This window comes from Emydura macquarii, unplaced genomic scaffold (genome assembly GCF_026122565.2).
Source record: "Emydura macquarii macquarii isolate MOO-44397 ecotype Brisbane River unplaced genomic scaffold, CSIRO-AGI_Emac_v2 contig_6, whole genome shotgun sequence".
NCBI lineage: Eukaryota > Metazoa > Chordata > Testudines > Chelidae > Emydura > Emydura macquarii.
Window position 1 is genome coordinate 1,005,179 of NW_027130143.1, and position 17,984 is coordinate 1,023,162.

The window sequence follows — 17,984 nt, forward strand, 5'->3', positions numbered from 1 at the left end:
CCGGGCCTGGAACAGCAGGGGGGCTGCAGATTGGCATTTGAGATACATTGGCAGAGCTGTGTGAGCACCTAAGACCAGTGGGTTCTTTCTTGACTCCATCTCGACTGCCAGGACTGCAGAAACTGCTCTGGGGACCTGCTGGGGATTTGTATATTTCCTCCATGGTCCTTCGCAGTCTCACACAGCCCATCACCCTGCCTTTGACCTTCTCCACAGCCTGTGGGCGCCGCCCCCTGGCGTCTGGCTATGCCGGGATGCAGATCGTGGGTGGCGTGGATGCCCTGCCAGGGGCCTGGCCCTGGATCATCAGCATCCAGATCCCCACCCAAAAGGGCCACCAGCATTCTTGCGGAGGTTCCCTCATCAGCAACCGCTGGGTCCTCACGGCAGCTCACTGCTTGAAAGCCAAGAGAAGGTGAGATGGGGCAATCTGTGCAAAGGCTCTAGGGAGACAGGGTCTGGGGAGGGAGGCAGTAGGCGGGATGGGAAGCTGGTAGACCCTTGACGAGCATGAGCCGGTGCGACATAGCGTGTAAGGCCAGGTGGGACTATTGAAACCGCTCGTCTGCCTGGTATAGCACAGGCCATTCCATTTCGCCAGCCTACCCTGTATTAAGCCCAGTAACTTGTGTTTGGCTAAACCATCTTCCAGAGGGCATCTGGTCTGGACCTGGAGGCATTGAGGCTGGAGAATCCAGCACTGCCCTTGGGCGTTTGTTCCAGTGGGTAATCGCCTTCATTGGTGAATAGTTGTGCTTAATTTCTCATTTGAATTTGTCTGGCTTCAGCTTCCAGCCATTGGTTTGTGTTCTGCCTTTCTCTGCTAGATTAAACAGGTGTTTAGTACACGGTATTTTCTCACTAGGCAGGTACTGACTGTACTCAAGTCACGTCTCATTCTTCTTGTGGCTAAGCTGAATAGTCGGAGCTCTTTAAGTATCTCACTGTCATGCATTTTCTACAGCCTTTGAATCATTTCTGTGGATCTTGGCTGCAGCCTCGCCAATTTTTCAAAATCTTTTTTAAAATGTGGACACTAGACCTGGATGCAGTATCCAGCATGGGGCTCACCAACAACACTACAGGCAAAAGTAAAATCACCTCCTACCCCCTACTCCCGTTTATACATCCAAAGATCACAGTAGCCCTTTTTGTCCAACAGCGCACAGGGAGCTCCTTGTCCACTATGATCTTGCAATACTTTTCAGAGCCATTGCTTTCCAGGATGCAGGCCCCCTTCTGTAGGTATGACCTGCGTTTCTTGTTCCTAGATGGCTAACTTGCCATTTGGCTGTATTAAAATATATGTTGTCTGAGTGGGTCCAGTTTACCAAACAATCCTGATGGTTCTGTATGTCTGCCCCGGCCTCATCATTAGTTACCACGCCACCATTCTTCGTGTCATCCCTACATGATATCAGCCAGGATTTTATCCTCAATTCCAGCTCATTGTTGAAAACACTGACTTGCACTGGGCTCAGTACTGGGGGAGGTCCTGGTGCCTTGGCTAATTAGATGGGTCAGAGCTCTTCAGTTACCTCATACTGTAGATCGAAATCTCCACAGCTGTGGACTGCTGAGTCATAGAATCATAGCAGATTAGGGTTGGAAGGGACCTCAGGAGGTCCCCCTGCTCAAAAGCAGGACCAACCCCAACTAAGCCATCCCAGCCAGGGCTTTGCCAAACTGGGCCTTAAAAACCTCTAAGGATGAAGATTCCACCACCTCCCTCGGTAACCCATTCCAATGCTTCACCACCCTCCTAGGGAAAAAGCTTTTCCTAATATCCAACATACACCTCCCCCACTGCAACTTGAGATCATTCCTCCTTGTTCTGTCATCTGCCACCACTGAGAACAGCCTAGCTCCATCCTCCCTGGAACCCCCTTTCAGGTAGTTGAAGGCTGCTATCAAATCTCCCCTCATTCTTCTCTTCTGCAGACTAAACAAACCTAGTTCCCTCAGCCTCTCCTCATAAGTCTTGTGCTCCAGCCCCCTAGTCATTTTTGTTGCCCTCCGCTGGACTCTTTCCAATTTGTCCACATCCTTCCTTTAATTTGGGGGGGGGGGGGGGAGGAGGGCACACGACTTCAAATATGGCATCACAAGTGCCAAATAGAGGGGAATAATCACTTCCCACTATCTGCTGGCAATACTCCTACTAATGCAGCCCACTATGCCATCTTGGCAATAACAGCACACTGTTGACTGATATCCAGCTTCTTGTCTATTATAACAACCCCCCTCCCCCCGGGTCGCTTTCTGCAGAACTGCTGCCTAGCCCATCGGTCCCCAGGCTGTAGCAGTGCATGGGATTCTTCCGTCCTAAGTGCAGGACTCTGCACTTGTCTTTGCTGAACCTCATCAGATTTCTTTTGGCCCACTCCTACAATTTGTCTAAGTCACTCTATATCTTATCCCTACCCTCCAGGGTATCCAGCACTCCTCCCAGCTTAGTGTCATCTGCAAACTTGCTGAGGGTGCAATCTACCCCATCCTCCAGATCATTAATGAAGATGTTGAACAAAACCAGCTGCAGGACCGACCCCTGGGGCACTCCGCTTGTGACCGGTTGCCAGCTAGACATGAAGCCATTGATCACTACTCATTGAGCCTGATGCTCTAGCCAGGTTTTGATCCATCCTATAGTCCATTCATCCAACCCATACTTCTGTAACTTGCTGATAAGAATACTGTGAGAGACCATATCAAAAGCTTTGCTAAAGTCAAGGTATATCACGTCCACCGCTTTCCCCCCATCCACAGAGCCAGTCACCTCTTCATAGAAAGCAATCAGGTTGGTCAGGCATGACTTTCCCTTGGTGAATCCATGTTGACTGTTCCTGATCACCTTCCTCTCTTCCAAGTGCCTTAAAATGGATTCCTTAAGGGCCTGCTCCATGATTTTTCCAGGGACTGAGGTGAGGCTGACTGGTCTGTAGTTCCCCAGATCCTCCTTCTTCCCTTTTTTTGAAGATGGGCACTAGATTTGCCTTTTTCCAGTAGTCTGAGACCTCCCCCAATCGCCACAAGTTTTCGAAGATAATGGCCAATGGCTCTGAAATCACATCAGCCAACTCCCTCAGCACCCTCAAATGCATTGCATCTGGACTTGTGTATGTCCAATCTTTCTAAATAGTCCTGAACCTGTTCTTTCAGCACTGAGGGCTGCTCACCTCCTCCCCATACTGTGCTGCGCAGTGCAGTAGTCTGGGAGCTGACCTTGTCTGTGAAGACAGAGGGGAAAAAAGCATTGAGTACTTCTGTTTTTTCCACCTCCTCTGTCACTAGGTTGTTTCCCCCATTGTGAAAGAGGCCCACACTTTCCCTGTCCTCCTCCTTGTTGCTAACATACCTGTAGAATTCGTCATTTACTCTTCACATCCCTTATTAGCTGCAGCTCCAATTGTGCTTTGATTTCACCCCTGCATGCTCCAGCAGTATTTTTATACTCCTCCCCAGTCATCTGACCAAGCTTCCACTTCCTGTAAGCTTCCTTTTTGTGTTTAAACCCTTTGTGAAGCCCAGCTGGGTGCCTGCCGTATTTGCTATTCTTTCTGCACATCGGGATGGTTTGTTCTTTTTCTTGTTCTTCTTATTGTTCTGCTGAGTCGGGATAACACATTTTCTGACATGATTCATTCCACCTATGTGGACGTGGCCTCGATAGGGGCAGAACTGTGGATTGAGGGGGAACTCAGGGAAAGAGGACTCCTGGAAACTGTATTTGAAAATTGCTAGCAAACATGTCAGAGCTGTGACTTCCATAGTTAAACACTGCAGAGCTGCAAGGCCTTGGTGTAAGAAATTGACAGGATCAGGCCTATGCCCTGGATTGTAGGCAATCCCTTGGGCGGCCCCTTTCAGTGTACCAGACCCCCCCCAAGGGTCACACTTTCCATAGAGGTCGGTCATGCAGCCTCAATGCCTCTTAGACTGTGTCTCCAAGCTGCAGCACTTCCGCTCCTCAGCATGGACTCTGCACAGAGTCTGACTGAAGCAGATGCCTGTTCAGAGACTTTATCCTATTCAGGGATTCATATATTCCAGGACCAGACGGGACCACTGTGACTGATTGCACTCTGACCTCCTGCATAACACAGACCAGAGAGCGTCCTCAAATTAATTCCTAGAGCGGATCTTTTCAGAAAAACCTCCAATCAGGAGTTAAAAATTAGCAGTGATGGAGAATCCACCATAACCCTTGGTAAATTGTTCTAACGGTTAATTATTGTCACCATCAAAAATGTACACCTTATTGCTGGCCTGACTTTGTCTAGCTTCAGCTCCCAGCCATTGACTCGTGTTAATCATTTCTCTGCTAGACTGAAGAGCCCATCACTAGCATTTGTTCCCCGTGTAATCAAGTCACCCTTTAACCTTTTCTTCGTTAAGCTAATGATTGAGCTCCTTGAGTCTATCACTCTGAGGCAAGTTTTCTAATCCTTTAGTCATTCTCAAGGCTCTTCTCTGAACCTTTTCCAATTTATCAACGTCCTTTTTGAATTGTGGACACCAGAAGTGGGCACAGGAGTCCAGCAGTGGTGACACCAGTGCCATATACAGCGATGAAATAACCTCTTGACTCCTATTTGAAATTCCCATTTATGCATCCCAGGAGCGCATTAGCTTGTTTGGCAACAGCTTTACACTGGGAGCTCATGTTCAGCTGATTATCTTCAACCCCAAATCTTTTTCAGAGTCCCTGCTTCCCAGGATAGAGTCCCCCATCCTATAAGTAAGGCCTTCTTTCTTTGTTCCTAGATGTACATTTAGCCATACTAGAATGCATATTGTTTGCTTGCACCCAGTTTACGAAGCAAACCAGATCCCTCTGAATCAGTGACCTGTCCTCTTTATTATTTACCACTTCCCCAATTTCTGTGTCATCTGCAAACTTTATCAGTGATGATTTTATGTTTTCTTACATTTATCGCTTGGCATTAATTATATTACCTGCCTTTATTTTTTTTAATTAATAGGGTCCTGTATCAGGCATTCAATTATCTTGCCTGGGATCAATGTCAGAGTGACAGGCCTATAATTACACGAGTCACCCCGTTCATCCTTTTTAAATATTGGCACATTAACTTTCTTCCAGTCTCTTGGATCAATGCACCTTAGCAAGTATCTGCTGCAGCTCTGTGCAGCCTTTTCGAAACAGAATTGGCTTTATTAGTCGCCTGGAACACACATAGGACGTCTGTAGGTTAACACAGGCAAAGGGTAAGACAGAGTCCAGCCAGGCCAATGCCAGTGCTCCCTTGAGCCATGCTGCTGTAGGAACCACCTCCACTTTCTCGTGCATTAGTGCAGGTAAGAGACCCACATCTTTGTGAGCCCACCTCTTTATTGCCCCCTCCTGTCACCTTCATCTATTGTTCTCCTGATTCCCAGCTTGAGGAGACATACTCGGGCTTCCCTGCCTGAGCTAGCATGCCAAACATAGTAGCCTTGGTCTGTGCATTAACCCAGCTGTGTGTGCGTGACATGGGGTTGGTGTTATGGGTCAATGGAGACTGGGCTGTGCCCTAACTCAGCTGTGCGTGCGTGATGTACGGTGGGTGTTATGGGTCAGCACAGCCTGTGTCTGTGCCCTAACCCAGCTGTGCGTGTGTGACATACAGGTGGGTGTTATGGATCCATGGGGGCTGGGTCTGTGCGTGTGTGACATACGATGGGTGTTACGGAGTGGCGGGGTCGGGGGAGAGACTATGCGGAAACCCAGCCATGCATGTGTGTGACATATGGATGGGTGTAACGGAGCTGCAGGCCCGTATCTGTGCACTAACCCAACTCTGCTGCATGTCTAGGATCTTGGCTGGGTGGAGGATTGTGAGCGGCATTTCGGAGCTCTCTCGCCTGTCAGACTTGGTCCAGATCCGCTCAGTGAAAAAGGCCGTGCTGCACCAGGGGTACAATCCACGCAAGAAGACAAATGACATCGCCCTCGTTCAGCTTGACCACCCTGTGACCTTTGATGACTTCACACAGCCGGCCTGCCTGCCCAACACACGCATGGCTGTCACCACCTTCTCGCCCTGCTACATCAGTGGTTGGGGCACCACCACCCAGAAGAGTGAGGGGCTGTGTGCGCGGGTGCCTCCTTTTTACCCGGGGGGGGGGGGGGGGGGCGCCGTTTCTAAGAGACCAACAACTCCAGCCCTGAAGGCTGGGAGGCACTAGACCAGGCACACACCCCCACAGATACTTGCATTGGGATGCACACACAGCTACACCTACGCATGCAGTTATGAACGGGGGCACACATAGGGCTTTGACACTGCGTTGTACACCCTCTCCTACCATGCCCTGCCAGCAGCCTCGTGTTGGGCCCACGTACGCCTCATCTATGGCCAGAGAGGCAGATTCTGCCTGGCATGGCCCCTGAGCTGTTGCTTACACCTGGCCAGATACCGCAGTGTGTCAATGGCAAATGCTGGTCTGAGACTACGTGGCACCCGCTCTGGACAGGTGTCAGTGACACACAGCGCTGGGCAGTGGAACGGAGGTGCAGCTGCTTTTGTGTGTATCATTCATGCCATCTCTGCAGTATCGAATCCTACTGAGCCTGTAGCATGTCAAGCCAAGACAAGCGCCCCACTGGTCAGGATGCTGCACGTGTCTGCCAAGGATGTCCCACTGGCTGTCCCCACAAGGATGGGGGAGCTGGCTGGGAAGGAGAGTGCTGTTACGTGCTGGTCAGTGGGAGAGCCATGTTAAACAGCAAATCTGGGCGCAAGAAGCCTATGCAGGGAATGTGCCAAAGGGAAGAATGGTCCAGTAGAGACAACAGGTGAAGGGCTATAGGGTCCTGCACATGGGACCCGTGAGAAACCAGAGGCAGAGGGTTTGAAGAAGAGATTTGTGGCAGTTGTTTCTGAGGTCTTGTCCATGTGGACACTGGAGTCCTCCCAGATGGTGACTTTTGTGAACTTCGCCCCATGTCAGACAGCAGTTCTACCTGCGTCTCTTGGTGGCCTTTGTGGGCAGAAGCAGAATTAGCTAGTGGACTGACTGAACCCCTTGACAGCTATTTCTAAAAACACTGGGTACGGGGAAGTGCTGGAGACTGGAGAAAAGCTAACACGGGGCTGATCTTCACAAAGGGAACAATGCGTGCTTTGCCAGTTGCTGGGTGTAACTTCTATCGTTGTTGTTGTTGTCTGTATCGTGGTAGGGCCAACAGGCCTCAGTTAGGATCAGTTAGTTCCTGCCCCAAGGAGTTTACAATCTAAATAGACAAGACACAACAACTAGCAAAATAAGGGAATAAATGTGGAAAGAATGCCTTGCTAACCTCCCCAAGGCCAAGCGGAGCCTGGGCGGTCAGCCCCAGCAGTGATGTGCCTGTGGGGAATGGGTGTAAATAATGCTCACAAAAGTAACCTAGTTGTTCTGAGCAAAGCACAAAGCATGTGGCAGACAGACACCCCCCAGTCTGGCAAACACTGGGAGGTTGCAAAGCCTGCATTGCAGGATTTTACTCTCCAAACGAATTCTGCGTGGCTTGGAAGGGGGCACTAGCTGAAGGACTGGGAGGGTCCTTACAAAGACCAGCGTGTCAGCTGGAGATTGCAGGGAGTGGCTTAGGCCTGGTTTATACAGCAGTTTCAATAATGCCCTACAAGAGGGGCGTAAACACTGTTGGGAAATACACAGCAGCCACTCAACTCCCATGGACTCCAGTAGGGCCAGGAACTCACCTACACTGGGAGCAGCTGCAAATAATAGTCAGACCTAAGAAATAACCCAAAGGCTCCTGAGGTCGGGCGGGAGTGATACCCACGTGCTTAGAATGAGGGAGAAACCTGAGAATTGGTAATGGCCAAAGGAAAGGTAGGAACCTAAACTTAAGAAAGGCCAGACTGGGTCAGACCACGGGTTCATCTAGCCCATGACCCTGTCTTCCAACGGAAGAAAGATACGGGTCCTCAGACTGGACCAGACCAGCCAGGGTTTGGCTCTATGGCTGGGCTGGCCCAGGCCTGCGTTTTGCCTCTGGCAGGCAGCAGGACCAGCTGCGTCAGATGAAGGGGCAAGAAGCTTTTCAATAGCACCTTTGCAATAATCTGCCCATAGCGCCTCACTGCCTGTTTCCCCCTTGTCTTTGCTCTCTCCTGTCTAGGTTCTACATAGCAAACAGCACACCTCTCTAATCTATTAAAATCTTTCAGTGTGACATGAAAATACTGGATAATGGAGAACCAGCTGATGTATCTAGACATTCAAAAGGCCTTTGATGGGGTCCTCTTGAGAGGATGTTAAGGAAAGTCAGTCAGTCAGTCCTGGCAGGAGAGGTGAAGTGCTGCCATGGGCCAGGAACTGGCTAAAAAAGCACAAAGAAATGGTCATCTTTCCTCACAGCGGCAGGTTAGCAGCAGAGCCCAGGGAGATGCACCAGGACTGGGGCAAGTTAATACATTTATTAATGATCTGGAAAGGCAGGGCAGAGCAGCAAGGGTGCAAACCTTGCAGCCGACACAGAGTTGTTTAGTCAGTTCCAGAGCAGACAGTGAGACATGCCAGAGGGCCCTGACCCAGCTGGGGAACGGGCAGCACAATGGCAGATGGAATTCGGTGCTGACAAATGGGAAGGGCTAACTGGACCAGCCCACACCTTGCTGGGTTCTACCCTAAGTGTAACTACAGAGCAGAGGCCTGTGTGTCATTGTGGGCAGCTCAATGAAACTTCTGCTCAGTGTGCAGCAGCTGCCACAACGAGTCTGGTAGCGTGCATAAGGAATGAGACAGTAAGCAACGTGGAATATTATCACAGCAACTGGGACTCCCCGGGGCACGATGTGCCCTACCGGTCACCGAGCTGGGAGGGAGGGAAATTCGGACATAGCGGACAAGAACCAGCAGAGAAATGGATACACTTCTCCATGACGAGAGGTGGGCAAGACCGGGCCTGTTTGTTTTAGCAGGGAGATACATAAGAGGGAACGTGATGGAGGGATTCAGCAGAATGACTGGGACAGACGCACCCGTCAGCCGCACATAGGTTGTCGGGGAGGGGTGGGAGTACTGCTTAGTGTGAAACACAATTGTGTCACTCTTACCTTCTCTCTTTCCCCTTCAGCCCACCTGCCTAGCAAACTGCCATCACAGTAAATCTTTTCTCTGCCAGTAAGCCCACAAAACCTCAACAGGGGCTACGCAGCAGATGAGCGGAGCCCATGGCTCGTCCTGCTGACCAGTGTGGGCACATTGTTCTCCCCCTCTTGTCTTTTGCCCTTAGCGTCGGGACCGTCTCTTTGGGTTGTTTGTACAGCAACTGGCCCAGTGGGGCCCTGGCCTGTGTCTGGTGCTCCAAGGCACTACCGCAATACTCATAATTAGCAGTAACAATATTGCGCTCCCTGGGGCAGGGACTGGCTGGCTTTTCTGATGAATGTCTGCATAGCCCAAGGCTCAGTGAGGCCCTGCCTGCAATGGAGACAGCTCTGGGAGCCCTGGTGGATGGCCTCCTTCTACCCAGACAGCATGTCCTCATCCATACCTCCACGTGATCTGCCAGTATTGAATGCCGGGACTATGGCACACTGACCTGCCTCGGAGCGCTAGCAAGGGGTGATGGAAAGCCCTGTAACAGCTCCAGGGCTCCTGTGAGGACGCTCATAAAGTGTGGTGCTGGATAACTGTCCCACTGCCCTGGCGCTGGCCCATACAGTTCTGTACCCGCCTCACAGTGAGACACCACCTCTCCACTACCCCGGCCAGCTCAGATCACACAGGAGGAGAGGTTGAAGCCAAAGCTGGGCAAAGCAGGGGCCAAGCTGGCAGGAAGAGGCCTTGTATCCATGGTCACTTAGTTCTCCATGGAAGGGAGCGACCCTCACATCAGCAAGTCAGCCTGCAGCCAGCGTCCCCTGGCCTCCTTGCTCATCCTGGACATACACACGTTCCCAGTGAGCTACACCTCGTCAGAAACAGCACAGACCTGGCTGCCATGAGCCAGGCTTGGTGATGCAGGTTGGGCTATCACCACTCGTTGTGCTGCGGTACAAGCGCTTGGCCTTAAACCAGTCTCATGCCAGAATGCACCAGGCACCATGCACACACCCCGACACCACGCTATGCTCACTGCACTGATGCCTGGGAGGTCCCAGCCCACTTCACAGCCTCAGGGTTAATCTTCAGGGGCTCCCACCGAACTGGTGCCAGACACTCCAAGAGCATGCGCCTTGGCAGATGTGACGCTGCCAGCCCCAAAGAGGAAGCTTGTGAAAGCAGACTTGGCTTCCTGGGCAGCTGGCCCATGACGCTGGGGGCGAATGAGAGCAAATGAGCACAGCTCTCACAGCCTCCTCACCACGTGCTATCCTCAGGTCTTCGCTTTCCCACAGCTGCTGCTTAAGCAGCTGCAGAGCGGAGAAAGCGAGAAGAGGCGGGGATAATCACTAAATCCCCAGCTGCCCTGTGTGAGGCTGGGAGGACAGCTGGGTCTTGTCTCTTTGGGTACCATGGCTGGGAGGCGCTCCATCGCTATGGTGACTGCACATTGATGACTCGATGGTTACTCATAGCAATGAGTGGGTGAATAGACCCTGGCTTAGAGGGGCCTTGGCTGCCAACCCTCCTGGCCATTTCCTTGGGTCCCCAGATACAGCCAGATGCTGGAGCAGGAGTGAGAACTACAGTTCCTGGGGCTCCACAGGGCACAGTGAAGACACCAGGAGCGGGACCTAGCCACCTGCTGTGCAGCCCAGTGCCAGGCACTGAGACCAAGTGTCATGGTGGGACGGGGACATGAGGGCGTGGAAGGGAGGTGGCGGGGCTGAGGGCAGGGTCTTGGCTGGGTGAACGGGGCAGAGCTGATACCGTCTCCTTCCCTGCAGCCATGGACACTGTTGACATCCTGCAAGAGGCCAAGGTGCATCTCATTGACAGTGCAATGTGTAACAGCAGCCGCTGGTACAACGGGGCCATCACCAGGAATAACCTGTGTGCAGGGTACAAGCGAGGAGACTTTGGCAGCTGCCAGGTATGCAGGCCAGAGCCCACTCATGGCCAAGTCCTGCCCCCTGCACTACCTCTTCTCTCTGTGCCCTCCTCGGGCATCACCAGCCTCTCCCCAGACATCAACATCTGCCAGGTACACAGACCAGAGATGAACCCAACCATTAATCCCCTCTCTCCCCGCCCCCGGGACCGAGTGCTTGGCCAGGCCCCCTGCCAGAGGTCTGAAGGCTAAGGGGCCGCGGCTGGTGCTAAGGGTTTGGAGGAGCTCACAAGCCATCAGTAACTCTCCTTTCTCTGTCTGCAGGGGGACAGTGGAGGACCCCTGATGTGCAAAGATGAGGTCACGTCTCGGTATTATGTGATTGGCATCACCAGCTGGGGCCAAGACTGTGCCCAGGCCTACAAGCTGGGCCGATACACCTCTACCCAGCCCTTTCTGGAGTGGATCCTGGAGAACACGGGGATCCTGGAACGCCAGGAGAAGCTGCCTGAGGAGATATTACCACCACAGATCCTTCCCCTCCAGCCTCCTGCTTCTGCCACCAAACTCACGCCTCTCCTTCCCCCTGTCCTGCAAGAGCCAGTCATCCCCCTGGAGCCCCCATATGTACCCCCAGAAGCACCCTACATGCCCCCAGAGCCAGTCGCCTCCCTGGAGCCCCCATATGTACCCCCAGAAGCACCCTATGTACCCTCAGAATCAGTCACGCCCCTGAAGCCGCCATACTTACCCCCAGAACCACCCTACATCTCCCCGAAGCCAGTCATCCTCCCAGAACCAGTCACGCCACACAGACCATTCCTCCCCCACAAAGCCATTTATCCCCCACAAATTAACCCCCCCAAAGCCAGTCATCCCCTCAGACCAGTAATTGTCCTGAAACTACTGATCCCCCCAAAGATCTACACCCATAAGCCTCACAAAGAGAGCACCCCCCACATGTCACTCAGCGGCACCTCACCTCCAGCTGTCTCTGCCCCTTCTGCACCCCCGTGTCCTGGAGCCTCCCAGGAGTTGAAGAATGACTGAGACAAACATGGAAGAACAGCCTTGACTCCCAGGGAGAGGTTGGAGGGGACCAGCAGTGCCTGCTGCCCTGAGGGACACTGGTATGAGTGACCCAGCCCCTGGGTGCATTACATTTGCTGAGTTTCCCTCTGTGTAGCCTTCTGGTTTGTTTAGCCTGGAGCCCTTGAAAGGCACCAGTGTCCATGCCTCATCCCCAGGAGAGGAGTGTGCCTAAACGGCTCAGCGCTGATCAGGCAGCCAAGGCACCAGCGTCGGGCCAACCTGCACGTTCACCCACCTCCTCTGCATGCGCCTTTCTAAAATAACCTGCAACCACAGCTGAGAGGACAAGGCTTAGCGAGGAAAGCATGCAGAGATGTCCTACTTTCCCCAGGGTCCCTTCCAGCCTGCAGTCTCCTGTGCCCACAGGTCTTGCAGACAAGATGGATGTGAGATGCGGAGAGAGAAGAGAAGGTAGATAGTCTCACTCCTGTGTCACAAGGAGGAACTGAAACACATGGGGATGCAGTGACTTGCCCAGGGTCACACAGGGAGTCTGTGGCAGAGCCACAAATTGAATCCAGAGCGCCTGAGTGGCAGCCCTTTGCTTCAGTCCTCCTGGCTCTTTCTGGTCACTAGCCCATCTGTATTTTCCCAAAGCCTCCTGCCCATACGCCATGTGACTGCAGTGCTTCCGTTATTTTGTATGTGGGACCAAATGTATCCGCGAGTTCCTCAAACCTTTGTGGCACGTGGGGGTGCGGCCAGTGCAGTCGATCACAGCTCCCACATGGCACGAATCAGATGGGATCACCGCTGTTATACCTAGTGGCTGTTCAGCCATCTGGGGATATCGGTGCGCACTCAGCTAGGACTAAAGCCTCCACAGTGTCTCCATCACTGATGTCTACAAAGCGGCACTATGGGGCTCTGTACGCCCCTTACACAGCACGACTCTCAACCTGGCCTCCAGCTGATACCCAAAGCAGAGGCACTTTGCTGCTAGTGCGTACATCGGCACGCTGGAGGCCCAGAGCTGCTTGTTAGTCACCCAGCCTGGGGATTTATGGGACAATTTTCAAAGGAAGAAAAATGGTTCCTCACCAATGTAATTATGGCCCTGCTCACTTTCCCCTTCTTCAGAGTCTTGAGGAAAGGATCCCCAGAGTGGAAGGAGGGAATAAAGAGTGTTTTGGACTCCTTTGTGCCTTTGGAAGCTGGGATGAGTGGCCCCAGTGGATGCTGTTTCTAGATACTCCAACCTTGCATGGTGGACAACTGTTCAGCCCAACTGTGGATCCACGTGGGCAGTCACCTTGCAGAACCAGTCACAAGGGGAAATGATGAGAGTTTGGGGAGCTGGGAGAGAGGGAGGAGAAAGCAAAAGAATGGCACAACCCTCTCCCAAGCTGCTATCAGCTGCAGCACTAGGAACAAAGAAAAGACGGTGACTAACCTTCTGTAACTATTGTTCTTTGAGATGTGGTGCTCATGTCCTTTCCAAGTGTGTGCGCACCTCATGCACCGTTGCCAAGTGGTAACTATAGGGCTGGCTGTGGAGCCTCCTGGAGTCGCACCTCCATGGCGTCCTATATAAGGCTCTGCCAACCCTCTGCTCCTCAGTTCCTTCTTGCCGGCAGACTCTGCTCAAGGGTAGGCGGGTGGGTCTTGGAATGGACATGAGCAACACTTCTTGAAGAACAACAGTTACAGAAAGTTAGTAACCGTCTTTTCTTCTTCAAGTGCTTGCTCATGTTGATTCCAATTAGGTGACTCACAAGCAGCTCCCTACGTGGTTTGAATGCAACTGCGAAACTACCCTCAGGAAGAAGGCTGGGTATGGCCGCAGGGGAACCTTGTCTTTAAAGAAGACAATATAAGGAGGTTCCAATGTCAAGAGCTTCAGTTCCGAAATCCTTCTGGATGACATAATGGCCACTAGGAAGGCTACCTTCCATGACAGGTACAAGAGAGAGCATGTCGCCAAAGGTTTGAAAGGTGGTCTCATTAGCGTGGACAGTACCAAGTTAAGGTCCCATTGGGGAACTGGTTGGCACGTCTGAGGAAACAACCTGTCGAGGCCCTTGAGAAAGCGACCTACTGTGTGATTCAATAAGATTGAACGTCCAGCCATTCATAGGTGGAAAGCTGAAATTGCAGTCAAGTGAACTTTAATTGAAGATACCGACAAGATGTAATAGTTCAGAATGAGAAGAATTGTTGACATCTCCGGGGAGGAGCTTTTCAGCCTAGACCAAATTGAGAATCGCTTTCATTTTGCTAGGTAGGCAGGCCTAGTGGAGAGTTTCCTACTTCCCAGAAGTATTTCCTTGATCTGCTCTGAACACTCCAACTCCTGTTGGTTCAGTCATGGAGATTCCATACTGTAAGGTGCAGAGATTGCAGGTGCGTGTGGCGAAGGCGGCCGTGGTCCTGCGTAATCCGGTCTCACACTAACAAAAGACTGATAGGGTTCTCCACTGACAGCTTGAGTAGCGTGGAGAACCAGTGGTGGTGTCGCCAAGCCAGGGATATCAAGATCATTAGTGACTTATCCTTCCTTCCTGACCTTCAGAAGGGCCTTGTGCACCAGAGGTATCAGGGGAAAGGCATAGAGAAGACGACCCAATCAGGGAATGATGAAATCATCCACAATCAATCCTGGCCTGTGGTTCTAGAAAGAGCAGAATTGAACGCATTTTCTGTTGGACTTCGTCACAAACAGGTCTACGTGGGGAATCCCCCACCTCCAGAAAATATCATTTGCCACATCTGGATGGAGAGACCACTTGTTTCTAGATATCGACCTGCTGAGGTGGTCCGCGAGTGTGTTCTGAGACCCCAGGAGGTACAAGGCTTCCATGAGTATCGCGTGCGCTAAACAGAATTGCCAAAAGTCAAGGGCTTCCTGACACAGGAAAGAGGAGCGAGCACCACCCTGTCTGTTTATATAGAACATTGCTGTTGTGTTGTCTGCTTTTACTGTGACACACTTGTCTTTCAGGTCTGAAGGCTTGACAGGCGAACTGTACTGCTCTTAGCTCTCTTACATTGACGTGGGTGGACAGGTCTTCCAGCGACCACAGCCCCTGAGTTCTTAGGGAGTTCAGAGGAGCTCCCCAACTGGTGTCCAATGCATTGGTCACTAATGTGAGGGTGGGGGACGGACCTGAAAATGGGACTCGTGCATACCACACCCCGGTTTAACCACCAGTGGAGTGAGTCCAATACCGATGTTGGAATCGACACTACCTTCTCTAAACTGTCCCTGGACAGCTGGTACACTGACGCCAGCTGTGTCTGTAAAGGTCTCAGGGGCAGTCTGGAATGCTAAGTACAGGCTGCCAAGTGGCTCATAATCTTAGACAACTGACAGTGATCATGGGATGCCGTTCCCATTCCTTTATGATGGAGAGAATAGACCAGAAATGAGCTTCCGGGAGGGAGGCCCTGGCTAGGTTTGAGTCTAAGAGTGCCCCTATTAACTCTATCCATTGATCAGACACTATGGTTGACTTGTGCGTTGATCAGGAGTTCTAAACTGGCAAACACAAGTGTTACTAGCTCTGTGTCCAATTGCACCTGCTGCCAGGAGTGACCTTTGATCAACTAATTGTCTAGGTGGGGTAAACTTGTGTCCCCGTTGTCTGATGAACACAGCCACAACTGCCAGGCACTTTGTGAAGACTCTGGGGGACACTGAGAGGCTGAATGGTAGCACCACAAATTGGTAATGGGATTGTCCAACCACGAATCAGAGAAATCTCCTGTCTCTTGGGATGACGGAGACATGGAAGTATGCGTCCTTTAGTTCGAGGCCGGAATACCAATCTCCTGGATCCAGAGAGGGAATGACTGAGACCAGGGAGACCATTCGGAACATCAACTTTTTCATGTATTTGTTGAGGTTTCTCAGGGCTAAAATCGGACTGAGACCGCCCTTGGCTTTTGGGATTAGGAAGTATCAGGGATAGAACCCCTTGCTCCTCTTCCACCACTCCCACTTTTAGAAGCTGCTGCGTTTCTTGAATTAAAAGTTGTTCATGAGAGGGGTCCCTGAAGAGGGACAGGGAGGGTAGGGAATGTGAGGGGAGAAGGGAGCTGAATTGGATAGAACATCCCAGTTCTATCATGCGTAGAACCCATTTGTCCGTTGTAATCTTGCCCCACGCATGGTAGAAGTAGGATAAGATGCTGGAAAATAAAAGAGGTGGAGGATCCAAGGTTCGGATTGGTATGCTGTCCCCGGGCGCACCCTCAGAAGTTGTGCTTCTGGCCTGGGGGCTGCTTCGTTAATCCTTCGCCGCAGCTGGATTACGCTGGGTAAGGACTCCTCCTATTGCTCCTGCCTCTCCTTTGATTAAAATCCTGCCTCTGTTGAGGCTGGTAGAAGTGTGGAGGTAGCTGAGCTATAAAGTGATGTCTTTGTGGTGCCGGTGTATGCAGGCCCAGAGATTTGAGGGTGGCCCCAAAGTCTTTAAGACTGTGCAGCCATGCGTCAGTTTGATCTGAAAATAAAGACCAACCCTCAAAGGGGAGGTCTTGCACAGTTTGTTGGATCACATGTGGGAGGCCCAAGGCCTGTAGCCATGAGCTGTGACCCCCGAGGCCATGATACGGGCTCCTGCATCCGCGGCCTCCAATGCCCCCTGGAGCGAGGCTTTAGCTGTTGTTTTGCCTTTGTCTACCAGGGCTACGAACTCCTTCCTGGCATCCAGGAAAAGAGTCTGCAAATTTCATCATGGCCCCCCTGGTATTAAAGGAGTATTTACTTAATAGGGCCTGTTGGTTTGCCACTCTGAGTTGCAGGCTTCCAGTAGAACAAGTCTTCCTGCCAAAGAGATCCATTCTTTTTGCATCTCTGGCCTTTGGTGTGGGTCCCTGGTTCCCCTGCCTCTCCCTCTCAATCGCTGCAGTGATGACCAAAGACCCTGGGGGGCGGGTGAGTATAAAGATACTCGTAGTCCTTAGCTGGCACAGAATACTTTCTTTTGACTCTTTTGGTGGTTGGGGAATTGAGGCAGAGGTTTGCCACAGTGCTTTCATGTTTTTGCTAATGGTCTTAATCAGGGGGAAGGCAACCCTAGCAGGCCCTCACGGAGACAGGATGTCTGTCATCGGGTCCCCTCCTAATTCAGAGACTTCCTCCACCTGGATCCCCAGGTTTTGTGCAACTCTGCAGGGGAGGTACTGGTGGGCCCTGCCGTCCTCCGTCAATGGTGCCGGAGTGGAGCCTGCCGCTGTCTCATCCGGCGATGAGGAGATGATTCCCTCACTGGGGCAGTATCCTACCCTTCCACGCCTTGTGGGTCTCACAGTGCCAAGCATTCCTCCTTTGCATTGGTGCCACCAGTGTCTATCTCGGTGCTGATGCTGTATTTGGTGCCATGCACTGGCTCCTCAGAATCTGTGCTGGCGCCGGCCTCAGGTCTCGAAATTGTCTCCGAATGAGCCTGGAAAGATCTACTCCCCAGCACCAAAGAGAAAGATCCCAGCAGCTTGCCCATTCTCACCCGCCCCATGGGTAGCTCCATTGCCCAGCGGAGTCATCTTGCATGTCACCCCTCAGTGTTCACAGCATTAGCCCTGCTGCCTCCATCAGCACCTTCCCAGCTCTGCTTGCCCATCACAAAGACAGGAGGAAATCAGAGACCTGAAGGCTGCTCTGTGTGATGTCATATTGGCCAGACACTGATTGGATGGAGGCCCAGGACTTTGTTTATGAGGTCACAAGTGATGAGGCAAGTCTATGTAGATGCAGGTGTCTGGAGCGCCAGGGGAAGATGAGGCTGCTTGCCCTCCTCCTTTTCCACACCATGATTTGGCCCATGCACAGCATGGATGGCAGCTGTGAGTAAGTGACACCTGGGCCTTGAGAGGAAATAGGAAGAATGGCTCTGATGGGGCACTACCCCAGCATCCAAGGGCATTGCTTCCCCCCACCACAGGAGGCTCTCCTGAGTGACAATGATCCCTGCCCCTCTTCTCCAGTCACTCCCAGGTTGAG

General features: G+C 52.0%; 1 protein-coding gene across 1 annotated transcript; it reads left to right on the forward strand.

Moving 5' to 3' along the window:
* The first annotated feature begins 254 nt into the window (after nucleotides 1-254).
* Nucleotides 255-14,858, forward strand: LOC137163091 (acrosin-like). The gene is made up of 5 exons (XM_067563529.1): nucleotides 255-415; nucleotides 5,814-6,079; nucleotides 10,845-10,990; nucleotides 11,273-11,635; nucleotides 14,703-14,858. Exons 1-5 carry the CDS (start codon nucleotides 255-257, stop codon nucleotides 14,856-14,858), a joined length of 1,092 nt encoding a protein of 363 aa, XP_067419630.1.
* Nucleotides 14,859-17,984: the final 3,126 nt, after the last annotated feature.

Excerpts from the sequence above, each read along its gene's own strand:
- LOC137163091 (XM_067563529.1), top strand. The coding sequence starts at position 255 with ATGCAGATCGTGGGTGGCGTGGATGCCCTGCCAGGGGCCTGGCCCTGG. Across the intron at positions 416-5,813 it reads TGCTTGAAAGCCAAGAGAAG|GATCTTGGCTGGGTGGAGGA; the intron begins GTGAGATGGGGC and ends CTGCATGTCTAG. Across the intron at positions 10,991-11,272 it reads GAGACTTTGGCAGCTGCCAG|GGGGACAGTGGAGGACCCCT; the intron begins GTATGCAGGCCA and ends CTCTGTCTGCAG.